Source organism: Gorilla gorilla, chromosome 21, assembly GCF_029281585.2.
Source record: "Gorilla gorilla gorilla isolate KB3781 chromosome 21, NHGRI_mGorGor1-v2.1_pri, whole genome shotgun sequence".
NCBI lineage: Eukaryota > Metazoa > Chordata > Mammalia > Primates > Hominidae > Gorilla > Gorilla gorilla.
In genome coordinates, this window is record NC_073245.2 from 10211962 (window position 1) to 10225137 (window position 13176).

General features: G+C 48.3%; 2 protein-coding genes across 2 annotated transcripts in view; one reads left to right on the forward strand and one right to left on the reverse strand.

Moving 5' to 3' along the window:
* The window catches only part of C21H20orf96 (chromosome 21 C20orf96 homolog), a 46604-nt gene that overhangs the window by 25695 nt on the left and 7733 nt on the right, over nucleotides 1-13176 (reverse strand). The gene's annotated exons all lie outside the window — the stretch shown is intronic.
* ZCCHC3 (zinc finger CCHC-type containing 3) lies at nucleotides 7372-10724 on the forward strand. Its single transcript, XM_031004901.3, has one exon. It carries the CDS (start codon nucleotides 7987-7989, stop codon nucleotides 9199-9201), a length of 1215 nt encoding a protein of 404 aa, XP_030860761.3. The 5' UTR covers nucleotides 7372-7986; the 3' UTR covers nucleotides 9202-10724.

Here is a 13176-nt window from a genome sequence, read left to right on the forward strand (position 1 = left end):
TACTGTTGTCACTGGGTAAGATGCCGTGGTTCTTGTGGAGACACCTGCTATACTCGACATAACAAGATCCTGGACATTCCTTCTTATCATCTGCACAGCACTCCAGAGCTGCCTGCTCTTCCATCCCAAGACCCCCAAGTGAATTCACTGCTAGGCCCCAGCACCCTGTTGTCTTCCTGTTGTGCATGGATGCTGCTCTTCAGTTGTCCTTGTGCCCTCTTCCAACCCTATTCAGTCCTGATTGTGAGCACAACTTCATCCCGTAACTTGGAGATGGCCAGGCCAACCTTGACTTTGCTGTTAAACATGGCTTCAGGGGGGCTGTGGCAGATAACCTTGTGGTAAGTCGAGTTTTTCATCATCTGAATGAACTACAGACCCTGAAGCCAATGATGTGTGTCATTGGTCTGCATCCAGGTAGTCAGCATGTAGTGTGTGTACTGGGTTGAATAGTATTTCCAAAAAATACATGCCATTCCCAGAACCTTATTTGTAAATAGAGTTGTTGCAGATGTAATTAGTTAAGACGAGGTCGTACTGGAGTAGGGTGGGCCCTTAAAAGACTGGTGCCATCATGAGAAGAGGAGAAGACACACAGAGGCAGACACAGTGAGAATGCCTTGTGACAACACAGGCAGAGATTAGAATGATGTGTCTACGAGCCAAGGAATGCTGGCAACACCAGAAGCTAAGGGAAAGGCATGAAACAGATTTTCCCCTAGAGCCTTCAGAGAACATGGCCCTGCTGACACCTAGATTTCAGACTTCCAGCCTCTAGAACTGTGAGAGAAAATATTTCTGTTGCTTTAAACCACTCAATATATAGCAGGGGTCCCCAACCTTTTTGGCACCAGGGACCGGTTTCACGGAAGACAATTTTTCCATGGACAGGGCTGGGGGGTGGATTCGGGATGAAACTGTTCCAGCTCAGATCATCAAGTATTAATTTCTCATTAGAAGCATGCAACCTAGATCCCTCGCATGTGCAGTTCACAATGGGGCTCCCACTCCCATGAGAATTTAATGCCACTGCCTATCTGACAGGAGGTAGAGCTCAGATGGTAATGCTCACTTGCCTGCTGCTCACCTCCTGCTGTGTGGCCCGGTTCCTAATGGGCAGACCCAGGGGTTGGGGACCCCTGGTTTATAGTATGTTCTTATAGCAGCCCTAGGAAACTAATACAGTCTGCATGATGCCATTGACTCCCACCACAGAGCTCTGACCCTGTTCATGAACCATCTTCAGCTGCGTTAGCTCCCCGACAATCTGGATGAAGAAATACCCTCAATGATGTCTGCAAGACACTGGGGGCCCTGAACAGTGAAGATGTCCTACACGATGTCCTCCTGGATGCACCTAGAGGTCAGAGGATATAAGACAAACTTGGTCAAGTGGTCCTGAAGAGCCAGAATAAATGTGCATAGCCTGGCAGGATTTGCTCGCATGCTGATGAACTAGACTTGGTATCTGCTGCTGAGCACCTTGGAAACCAGTCAGCTTGGATATCAAGCCACAGTTAACAGGACATCAAGCCACAGTTAACAGGTCATCAAGCCACAGTTAACAAGGTGCTCCTTTGCTGGCAGAGTCTGCAGTGTCAGGTAGAAGGTGCTGCTATCACATGAGATGTTCTTGCAACTGTGCTCCAGCTCCTTCCCCATGCACTTGCACTTGTCATGTCCAGTGCCAAGAGGGGTCTCAGAAAAAATGTCAAAGAGTTTATCCACGTGGATGTAATACTGGACTTCTGATGATGTCTCCTTCATGGACTCCACCAGCTTCTCATTCCCAGTGGGTTGGGATGATGTTGATCCAGGCCAGACGATGACAGTCAAGTGCCTCCTTCTTCCCTTGGCCTCAGCCTCCTTCTGTCTCCTGGGTCAGCCGGCTCTACTTCCCTTTGGTGGAGATTGCAATTTGTGGACTTACTTTCTAACAGCTATTGCAAGTAGCCAAGGAACAACACAAACATGTGGCCCCACTGCGTCCTGGCCTTGGAAAGGCCAGTATCTCCTCCCTCTGGACATGGTCACAATGCCAGATAGTAGGCATCCAGAGGTAGATTTGCAGCCCAAGGAGTGGAGACACCCTTGCTAATGGCATACTACTGAGTGAGAAGGAAATCAATGAGAAGTGGCAACACTCACAAAAGACAATTCCAGTGAAAAGGAATAGAATACTGTGGGTCAAACATGAGTCAGGATTCTAATCCTAGCTTACCCTTAAATTGCTCCACCTCCCTGAACCTCAATTTATTCATCAGTAAAACAGGAACAATAATGCTTACTTTACTGGTTTGTTTTAAAGCTTAACTAGGCCGGTTATGGTGGCTCATACCTGTAATCTGAGAACTTTGGGAGGCCAAGGCAGGAGGATTTGCTTGAGGCCAGGAGTTTAAGACCAGCCTGGGCAACATAGAGAGACCCCCTTCTCTGTAAAAAATAAAAAAATTAGCTGGCCATTGTGGCACAGGCCTGTAGTCCAAGCTACTCATGAGGCTGAGGCAGGAGGATCACTTGAGCCCAGGAGGTGGAGGCTTCAGTGAGCCATGATCACACCACTGCACTCCAGCCTTGGTGACAGAGCAAGACCCTGAAATAAATAAATAAACAAACAAACAAATAAATAAATCTTAACTAACACTATCGTAGCAGAGATTGCTAATACCCTCCCACATCCACTCTACACTTCTGTAGTATTAGAATTTTTACTGGGCACATGGGCTGCCCATCTAAAGACCTCATTTCTTGGCCAGGCGCGGTGGTTCATGCCTGTAATCCCAGCACTTTGGGAGGTCGAGGCAGGCAGATCACCTGAGGTCAGGAGTTTGAGACCAGCCCAGCCAACATGACAAAAGCCCGTCTCTACTAAAAACACAAAAATTAGCTGGGCGTGGTGGGCATCTGTAATCCCAGCTACTCGGGAGGCTGAGGCAGCAGAATCACTTGAACCTGAGAGGCGGAGGTTGCAGTGAGCCGAGATCATGCTGCTGCATTCCAACCTGGGCAACAGAGAGAGACTTCTTCTCAAAAAATAAATAAAATAAAATAAAATAAAAACCTAATTTTCCGGCCTCCCTTGCAACTAAGGTGGCTGCATGATTAGGTTTTAGCAAATGTGATGTGAGCAGAAGAAATGTGTGCAAGTTCTTGGTCATGCCCTTAAAAGCAAAGGAGCCTAGCTTGTGTGCTAATGCAACCACAAATGCAAGTTGTCAATAAATAGTAACCTTAACATAGGCATTATCTCCATTTTATAGACACAACGCAGACTTGTATAAGTGGCTAAGCATATAAGCCTTGGAGTCCACTTGACATGGATCACTAAGCCACTACTAGCTTTGTGACACTGTGACATTGGGCAACTCACTCTACCTTTCTCAGCCTAGTTCCCTCATCTGTGAATATGAGCAATAATTCTAACCTCATAGGTTTGTTTCTGTATTGCTTTCCAAAACCTACTTCTTCTTTCAAGGTCCACCTCAAATCATGCCTCCATCTCCTGACTTTCTAATGGTCACTTCAAAAATAATGCAAATCCAAAAGTGCATTATTAAGAACTTGGACTGAGATGCAGATAGGCTTGACCAAGTTCTAGTCAATGGAATATAGGCAGAAGCGCAACATCTGCAAATGTCCTTATAGAGGAAGCGGAGGAGACATGCCCTTCTCTTCCACTTGTTCCTTTCAGCTGCTGGAATGGAATCTCATAGTTGGAACTCAGCAGCCATTTGGGCCATTAAATATTGTCAGAAGTAGGTCATATATGGCAGAACATAAAGATAGAAGGAGCCTGGATCCCTGACACTATGCAGCCATGATATCAGCTCTGAGCTGCCTACCTCCAGACTTATTCTATGAGAGAAAAAATAAACTTTATTTGCATATGTTACCATTATTCTAGAATTTTCTGTTATTTAGCTATTCCCAACTAGCATTAGTGAGTTTCTTTTCTTTTTTAAGACAAGGTTTCTCTCGATCTGTTGCCCAGGATAGCATGGAGTGATCACAGCTCACTGCACTCACTGCGGCCTCAACCTCCTGGGCTCAAGCCATCCTCCCACCTCAGCCTCCCTAGTAGTTGGGACTATAGGTGGTGCCCCATCACGGCTGGCTAGTGTTTTTTATTATTTTTGGTATAGATGGGGTTTCGCCATGTTGCCCAGGCTGATCTACAAACTCCTGGACTCAACTGATATGCCCGCCTCAGCCTCCCAAAATGCTAAGATAACAGGTGTGAGCCACTGCGCTGAGCCAAGTTTCTTAACAATTCAAAAATAAAAAATCAGCTGCCATTTACTAAGTGCTTACAGAACACTGGGCAATTGTGTTTTCTGTTCTTTTTTTTTTTTTTTTTTAACAGGGTCTCACTCTGTTACCCAGAGGCTGGAATACGATGGCAGGATCACAGCTCACTGCAGCCTCAACCTCCCAGGCTCAAGTTATCCTCCTACCTCAGCCTACAGAGTAGCAGGGACTATAGGTGAATGCCACCATACCTGCATGCACTATACCAGGGACTATAGGTGCATGCCACCATGCCACTATAGGTGCATGCCACCATACCTGGCTAATTTTTTAAATTTTTTGTAGAGATGAGGTCTCACTATGTTGCCCAGGGTGGTCGAGAACTCTTGGGCTTAAATGATCCTCCCACCTTGGCATCCCAAAGTGCTGGGCTTACTGGCATGAGCCACTTCACCAGGTCAGTTGTGTTGTCTTCACAGCAATTGTCTGTGAAGACAGAGAGCAAGACATGCCCCAGTTATCAAAGACCTCATAGATGCTTCTGAGACAAATCCCTTCACCTCTCTGAGCCTCAGTTACCTCCTTTGTAAAGTGAGGATAATTCTGCCTAAGCCAAAGATGGCAAAATAGTTGGTCAGGCCCATTCTGCACACATTTGTCTGTTCTGTTATTTTTTAACTAGAATGACTGAGCCAGGCACATTCTAAGCAGTTTACATGATAGTGCTTGGAGAACAGGTGAGAGTGGTCAGATTGGGGATATATTTTGGAAGAACTGCCATCAGGATTTGCCAAAAGAATGGATGTCAGGTTTGAGGGAAGAAAAGGAGACAGAAATGCTAAAAAGGAACACAGGTGGAAGCCAGCACACTAAAGACCGAAGAACATAAAGAGAGAAGAGGCCTCACAAGAGAGACTCTAGACCCTCACGTGTTCAAGTCGCTGAGCTCAGGCCTTGTTCCAGGCAGCCAAACACTGGATTTCCGATCTCTCTTAGAAAAGCAGACATCTAGCAACACTGGGTCTGTTTCCCTCTGTGACAATAATCTGCCAGAAATGAATAAAGGCTGCTCTCTTCATACGGCCTCAGTGCCCATCCGGACTGCTTTCCTTGCAGGGTACCTGCCTGGCCCCTGTAGCTCCTGATGTAATAATCTCTGCAAAATTTGACCTGGAAAAAATGAAACTGACCAAAAGGATGGCCCTACACATACCAATGAAATCGTACAACAGAAGAAGATATGATTAGCAAAATTGGACATGCAGCCAGAACCTAATCCACAAGTCAAATATTTTCAAAATACAGACAGATGCCTTTAAAGTCCAACACAAAACAAAAATGCTCAAAATACGTTGATTATATGAGCGTTCCTGACTAGTGCAGTAAGACAAGAAAAAGTATAAGATCTGAAAAAAGAGACAAAACCTTCATTATTCACAGACAATATGATTGAAAATACAGAAAAGTAAAGAGATTCCAAAAACCACTGGAAATTTTTTAAGGTTTCAACTTTGTTGCCAAATATGGGGTCAGTACACAAAATTCAATCGTGTTTCCTCTAACGGACACCAACAAACAATATGTAACTTCTGATTTACAATAATTTCACTTACAATAGCAGTCAAACCACGTGGTATTTTGGAATAAATCCCCAAAAGTATGTAAGACCTTTATGAAGAAAACTATAATATTTTATTGAAATTCATAAAATAAGGCCTAAATAAGTGACAAATCAAGTGGGGTCATTGATGGAAAGACTCCGTGTTATAAAGTGGTAATTCTGTACAAATGCAATGCAACGCCAATTAAGATCTCATAGTTTCCTGGAACTTAGTATGCAGGTTGTGAAATTTATACGGAGGTTCCAAATACAGCTGAGACCATCTTAAAGAAGACGAAAGAGAGAGAAGAATGTTTCCCATAAAAGAAGAAACTGGAGTTCAGATTTCTCTTTGGAAGCTGAAAGATCCGCCCACAGTGGACCCTCACTTCTGGAGAGGAATATTCAGCTACAGTTGACTAGCAGTTGCCCCTTCAGATAGAATATTCGATCTCCAGTTCACCCAGTATATCTTCTACTTAAGGCATCTGCCTGACCCTTGCAGATATTTGCTTATGTGATAGTTACCTGGAGTGAGGGCTTAAGATAAGAGGAATGGAAGAGATTGTTTAAAATACATATATTGTTTGGTTGTGTAAGTATTCTCCTCATGGTGAAACTTGACCAGGCAAGTAGAAAGAATAACAGAGAAGTATGTGAATCTAAGACATTGATGTTTCTGGTAATGGTGAAGTTCCGAGTATGATCACGGGAATGCGTGGCTGAGAAGGGATGAAGGAAATGGTGTCTGAGGATATAAAGTGAGAGGACTGGAAAGTGCAAACGGCACAAGTCAGTGGCTCCCCTGAGACCAATACCAGCAGTTGGGATGAAGGGAATCTGCCTGTTAACAAGGTTTCCTAGGGTCTGATGCACAGTTCTTGATCCACAGCGTCCGAAATAAAGCGGTTAAATAAATATAAGCTACCGGCGGGGCGCGGTGGCTCACGCCTGTAATCCCAGCAATTTGGGAGGCCGAGGCGGGCGATCACGAGGTCAGGAGATCGAGACAATCCTGGCTAACACGGTGAAATCCCGTCTCTACTAAAAATACAAAAAATTAGCCAGGCGTGGTAGCGGGCGCCTGTAGTCCCAGCTACTCGGGAGGCTGAGGCAGGAGAATGGCGTGACCCTGGGAGGTGGAGCTTGCAGTGAGCCGAGATTGAGCCACTGCACCCCAGCCTGGGCGACAGACCAAGAGTCCGTCTCAAAAAGGAAAGAAAGAAAGAAAGAAAGAAACATAAGCTACCTATACGTGGGGCTGCCTATTAACTCCGCCAAGTGACTTAACTCCTGCCTCTTTATCTGTAAAATGGGCATAATTACAGCATTGTTTTTGGAAGATTCCATGTAATAAAGTCTGAAGTGTGCTTAACACAGTACTGGGAACTTAAGCAGCACTCACACTTCATCCTAAATACGCCGAAAGTCTTTTCAAAAAAATAAAAATTAGTGCAATATGACTTACTTGGAAATGTATCAAAAAATAAAGACCGATGAATGGATCGAGGCGTAGTGTGATAGAGTAAAATTTTAATGATAAAAAGTTAATGGTAAAATGTTCACTGTAAAACTTTCAACTTTTCTTCTTGAAAATGTGCATAATCCGACGTGGGAAAAAAAATAATGCACTGCAGTCAGTTCTGGGGAAACGGAAAGCTAAGTTTTAATTTTGCTATTGCTTTTGCTTTTTTAACAGAAAAGGTACGAAAAAGAAAAAAATGGGAGAGATGTTCCTGAACTCCGTCCCGCCTGTGGGCTGTGGGCCGTTAGCAAAGCTGGTAGCATGAAATCGTCGAGCACCGCTTGCGAAATGCCAAATCCTCGAGAGCGAGGCCGGAGGCTGCCAAACCCGCGCTGGGGAAACGGACGCCTCCGGGCGCCCCATCCCGCTGCGGACGGAGGTGAGGTTGGAGCGAGCGCTGGCGGAAGAGAGGCTCAGCGCAGGGGGCGCAGAGCCGGCGCCGGCCAATATGCGCCGCATGTGATACCTTTGAGGGCGCGGCGGGGGAGGGTAGCGTCAAATTTCAAAAAAAAAAAAAAAAAAAACCAAACCCACACAGCCCCGGCGGGCGGGCGCGCGCGATGGGCGCCCTTTGGCTGCGGGAGCGAGTGGAGGATGCTGGGAAGGAGGTAAAATGGCCACCGGCGGCGGCGCGGAGGAAGAGAGGAAACGGGGGCGGCCGCAGCTTCTGCCCCCCGCGCGGCCCGCGGCCCGGGGCGAGGAGGCCGACGGCGGCCGCGAGAAGATGGGCTGGGCCCAGGTGGTAAAGAATCTAGCCGAGAAGAAGGGCGAGTTCCGCGAGCCGCGGCCGCCGCGGCGGGAGGAGGAAAGCGGCGGCGGTGGAGGGAGCGCCGGGCTCGGCGGCCCCGCGGGCCTGGCGGCGCCGGACCTCGGCGACTTCCCACCGGCTGGCCGCGGGGACCCGAAGGGCCGTCGGAGAGATCCGGCCGGCGAGGCGGTGGACCCCCGCAAAAAGAAGGGCGCTGCAGAGGCGGGCAGGAGGAAGAAGGCCGAGGCGGCGGCGGCCGCCATGGCGACCCCGGCCAGGCCCGGCGAGGCCGAGGACGCGGCCGAGCGGCCCCTCCAGGATGAGCCGGCGGCGGCGGCGGCAGGCCCGGGCAAGGGTCGCTTCCTCGTCCGCATCTGTTTCCAGGGAGACGAGGGCGCCTGCCCGACCAGGGACTTCGTGGTAGGAGCGCTTATCCTGCGCTCCATCGGCATGGACCCGAGCGACATCTACGCGGTCATCCAGATCCCGGGCAGCCGCGAATTCGACGTGAGCTTCCGCTCAGCGGAGAAGCTGGCCCTGTTCCTGCGCGTGTACGAGGAGAAGCGGGAGCAGGAGGACTGCTGGGAGAACTTTGTGGTGCTGGGGCGGAGCAAGTCCAGCTTGAAGACGCTCTTCATCCTCTTCCGGAACGAGACAGTGGACGTGGAGGACATTGTGACTTGGCTCAAGCGCCACTGCGACGTGCTGGCCGTGCCGGTGAAAGTGACCGACAGGTTTGGGATCTGGACCGGGGAGTACAAATGCGAGATCGAGCTGCGCCAGGGGGAGGGCGGGGTCAGGCACTTGCCAGGGGCCTTCTTCCTGGGGGCCGAGAGGGGCTACAGCTGGTACAAGGGGCAGCCCAAGACATGCTTTAAATGTGGTTCCCGGACCCACATGAGCGGCAGCTGCACGCAGGACAGGTGCTTCAGGTGCGGGGAGGAGGGGCACCTGAGCCCTTACTGCCGGAAGGGCATCGTGTGCAACCTCTGTGGCAAGCGAGGACACGCCTTTGCCCAGTGTCCCAAAGCAGTTCACAATTCCGTGGCAGCTCAGCTAACCGGCGTGGCCGGGCACTAGACACCCGCCTGCCTGCCAGGGTGAACACACAGCCAGCTTACCCCTCTTAAGTGCCAAAACTTTTTTTTAAACCATTTTTTATCGTTTTTGAAGGAGATCTTTTTAAAACCTACAAGAGACATCTCTCTATGCCTTCTTAAACCGAGTTTACTCCATTTCAGCCTGTTCTGAATTGGTGACTCTGTCACCAGTAACGACTGCGGAGAACTGTAGCGTGCAGATGTGTTGCCCCTCCCTTTTAAAATTTTATTTTCGTTTTTCTATTGGGTATTTGTTTTGTTTCTCGTACTTTTTCTCTCTCTCCTTGCCCCCCTCCCGCCCTCCCCGCCCCATACCTTTTCTTCCCCTGGATTTTCACCCTTTGGGCTGCCTTGCTCATCTTTATGCCCCAGCACTAGGTACGGGGCCCAACACGTGGTAGGCACTCCATCAGTGTTTGCTGAATTGAAAACATTGTTGACTGTGGCTTCTATCAGAGTGTCTACCTTTTGCAGCTCTTCCCCTCCCTCATTTAATTTGCTGCTTTTAATCTACGTGGTCTGAGAATTTGTGAAACCAGTGTTGTTAGAAGTGTATATAATCTGAATCAATAAGCTCTGAATGGTGGCCAAGGGCCTCTCTTATGGCACAAAGATGCATGGACTTCATGACAGCTCTTTTGGTGACTCAGAAGCCATTTTTTATAGAATCATGGAATCTAGAATATTCCTGCTGGAAAGAACCTGAGAGTTGGTTTGGACCAATTCCCTGGTTTTCCAGCAGATGAAACAGGCCCAAAGAGGTTAAATGACTGGGTGAAAATCACATAGCTGTCTGGTGCCAGAGCCAGCCTATAGTAGAGTCCCCTGACCCCAAGCCCGGTGCTCATTCCACTACCTCTCACACTTCACAACAATTTCCTCAACACTTGAGGGCCCAGAAAGTCTGATCTCTCCAGAATGATCAGCCCAGAGGAATGCTGAGAAATCATCTGGAGGAGGGAGCAGAAAGAGAAGGTTTTTAAGGAGGGGCTTCTGAATACTTGGGAGACACGGAACGGACCAAGGACCACACTCCAGGGTGCATTCGTTGCTCCCTGGGGCACCACTTCTGGATTACAGTGTGCCAGGTCCTTTGGAGGCCCTACCCCTTCCCCATTCATTGCCACCAGTGAGAAATGGGGGTGCCCCTGTGTAAAGAAACCTACCAAAGGTTTACATTTGCACCTTAGCCTCAATAGCTACGAACCCTAGAGAAGCAGCTAGCTGGAGCTCATCTGCAACTCCTGATTCTCAGGAGAAAGATGGATTTTAACCCAAAATTATGAGTGAGCTGTTAACTCTAAAATGTACTTGGGAGATAGGCCAAGCGAGAGGTCATGGGCCGACTAAGTGTTATCCAGTAGAAAAGACAGTACACTGCTTTTCTTTTAGTGTTTGCTTTTCCTTTGCTATATGTTTTGCTATTTCCTCGTGGCTTAGAATGTAAAATTGATTGTTAAAAGTTTTGTTCTGAATAAATATTTATCTTTTGTATTGCTAAAACTGGTGCACTATTTCCTTTCAAAGTGTTAGATGCAGTTACCCAGCTCCAGACCGTATTTCAATCCCACTTCCCCTACACTCCATTTGTTTACCTTGCTAAATACATTTCCCACCCCTGCAGGCAACACTTAGCACCTACTACGTTGTGCCGGTCCCTTTGCATCACAGTCAGTTAGCACACTGTTAAAACGGTTTTATGTCCTAACACAGTTCCAATAAATCAGAATCACTGTTAGAGGAAGTGAAACATTTTAGTTAATCATCCTCAAGCAATTCTGATGGGCAGCCAGGTTTGAGACCAGAGTATAAGATGTGTGAGCTGAACCCTGCCCTCAGGGAGATTACAGACCTGTGGGAAAGAGAGGTGGTTTGCCAGCTTCCTCGTCTTTCTGTTACTGTAAGCGCTGTGGATGGGATGCAAAATATTCTTGGGTTCTGGGAAAATGCCATTTCTTCCAGCTGTTGAAAAAGCGGGGTCCAGGGAGCTGACTTCTCCAACTTAGCTCCCACTGGAGACTGGGCCTGCAGGCAGAATAGGGTCAAGGTCTCTGGACTTTAGGTGCAATACCCTGCAGACCCCAGATACAACTCTCTGAAGGATTTTCCAGCTGGTGATGCTAGGATGATCTGATCCTGAGAGTTAAACGTTCCCAGTATATTGACTCTGACTCAGTGATTTGAGGATATTTCCAGAGCTGATCTGGAGTTGGGACCTGGTAGGCTCTTGGGAATCCTGTCTTTCAGAGCCAGTTCAACCCCTCTCCTTGTCTCCCAAAGCAAGCAGACTCTCCCCTCCCTCCCATCCCTCTTTCCCGTCTTTGCCAGCGGTTTCCCTCCCTCTCACAGAGCTGGAGGCCAGGGGCCAGGAGAAAGCCTGCATTCACCATACTCTCCACTCCGTTCCTCAAAGCAGGCACTGTGCCAGGGAGCCTCCTTGAAGGAACCTTCCCTCTCCTGGCCCCATCCCCCCACTCTCCAGGAGGGAGGAGAGGAAGAAACTGTTTCCCTGCCCATCCCCCACAGGATCTGCTTCAAGGCCTCCTGCCTGGTGGCCCAGGGACAGCCAGGGGCTGGAGCTGAACAAACCTCCCCCAGCTTCCTTTCCTGATCAAGCAGCCCTCAAATTACAATTCTTCACTGTTTTTGGGCTCCTGGAAAGTGTGCGGAGATGCCCGGACTGAGGCTGGTTGACTAGAGGACATTGATTCATTCCACTTCAACAAATACGGAGGGCATTAGAGCTGGGCCCCATGCAAGGCCCTCTGCATAGGCTGCCTTGAACAAGACAGTGCACTTGCAATGGAAGGTACAGATAAGTAACAGTAGGCAATGTTTACAATCATATATTTAACAATTTTTTTTTGAGACAGAGTCTCACTCTGTTGCCCAGGCTGGAGTGCAGTGGCATGATCTTGGCTCACTGCAACCTCCACCTCCCGGATTCAAGCGATTCTTGTGCCTGAGCCTTCCAAGTAGCTGGGATTACAGGCACGTGCCACCACGCCCGGCTAATTTTTGTATTTTTAGTAGAGATGGGGTTTCAGCATGTTGGCCAGGCTGGTCTCGAACTCCTGACCTCAGGTGATCCACCTGCCTCAGCCTCTGAAAGTGCTGGGATTACAGGCGTGAGACACCCCACCCAGCCAACAACATTTGTCCTGTATAGAATTGTCTGAAGTAAAGGTTTCCCTAGAAGAGAAAACGTCCTGACTGAAACCTGCAAGATGAGTAAGAACCAGGCTAAGAGTGAAGAGACAGCCAAGCAGCAGAAATAGCAGATGTAGAGGCCTGGAGGCCAGAGAGCACACAGCGTGTTTGGACTGGCCAAGAGTCAGGGGAAGATGTGGCTGGGAGAAAACGCCGAGAAGAGGTGTCACAGGGCTTACCAGCCATATTTAAAAACGTGGATTTTGTCCTCAGAGCCTCCAATCAGGCCTCCTCCATTGCATTCATTCTTTCAACACATGCCTGTTAAGCGCCAACTCTATAGGGGCCTTTTCTAAGCAATGGAACACAGCGTGGAGCAGGATAATCAAGTCCCTGAAGCTCAGATTCTAGAGTCACACAAGTACATAATTACAGACGACGATGATGCACTAAAAGAAACATACAGGGTGAGATCCCTGTTTAACAAGCAAAGCTGATCCAGTCTTAAGGGTCAGGGATAACTTCCCAGAGAAAATGTTTGAACTGAGATGGAGAAGACATATAAGGAGTTAATCGAGAGATGGGGCTGGGGATTAAGGGATGGCAAGGGTATTAACCTAGGCAAGAGGGATAGCAAGTAAAACAACCCTATAGTGGGAGGAGGCACGACCACTTCTAGAGACGAAATGAATCAGTCTAAGTTTAGAAACAGAAACCACTCTTGCTGTTGAAGAAAATGCTGGTCCCTGGGCTGGGTATTAGGAATGACTCCTAGAACACCATAGAACTGCCAGGGGAGTTACTA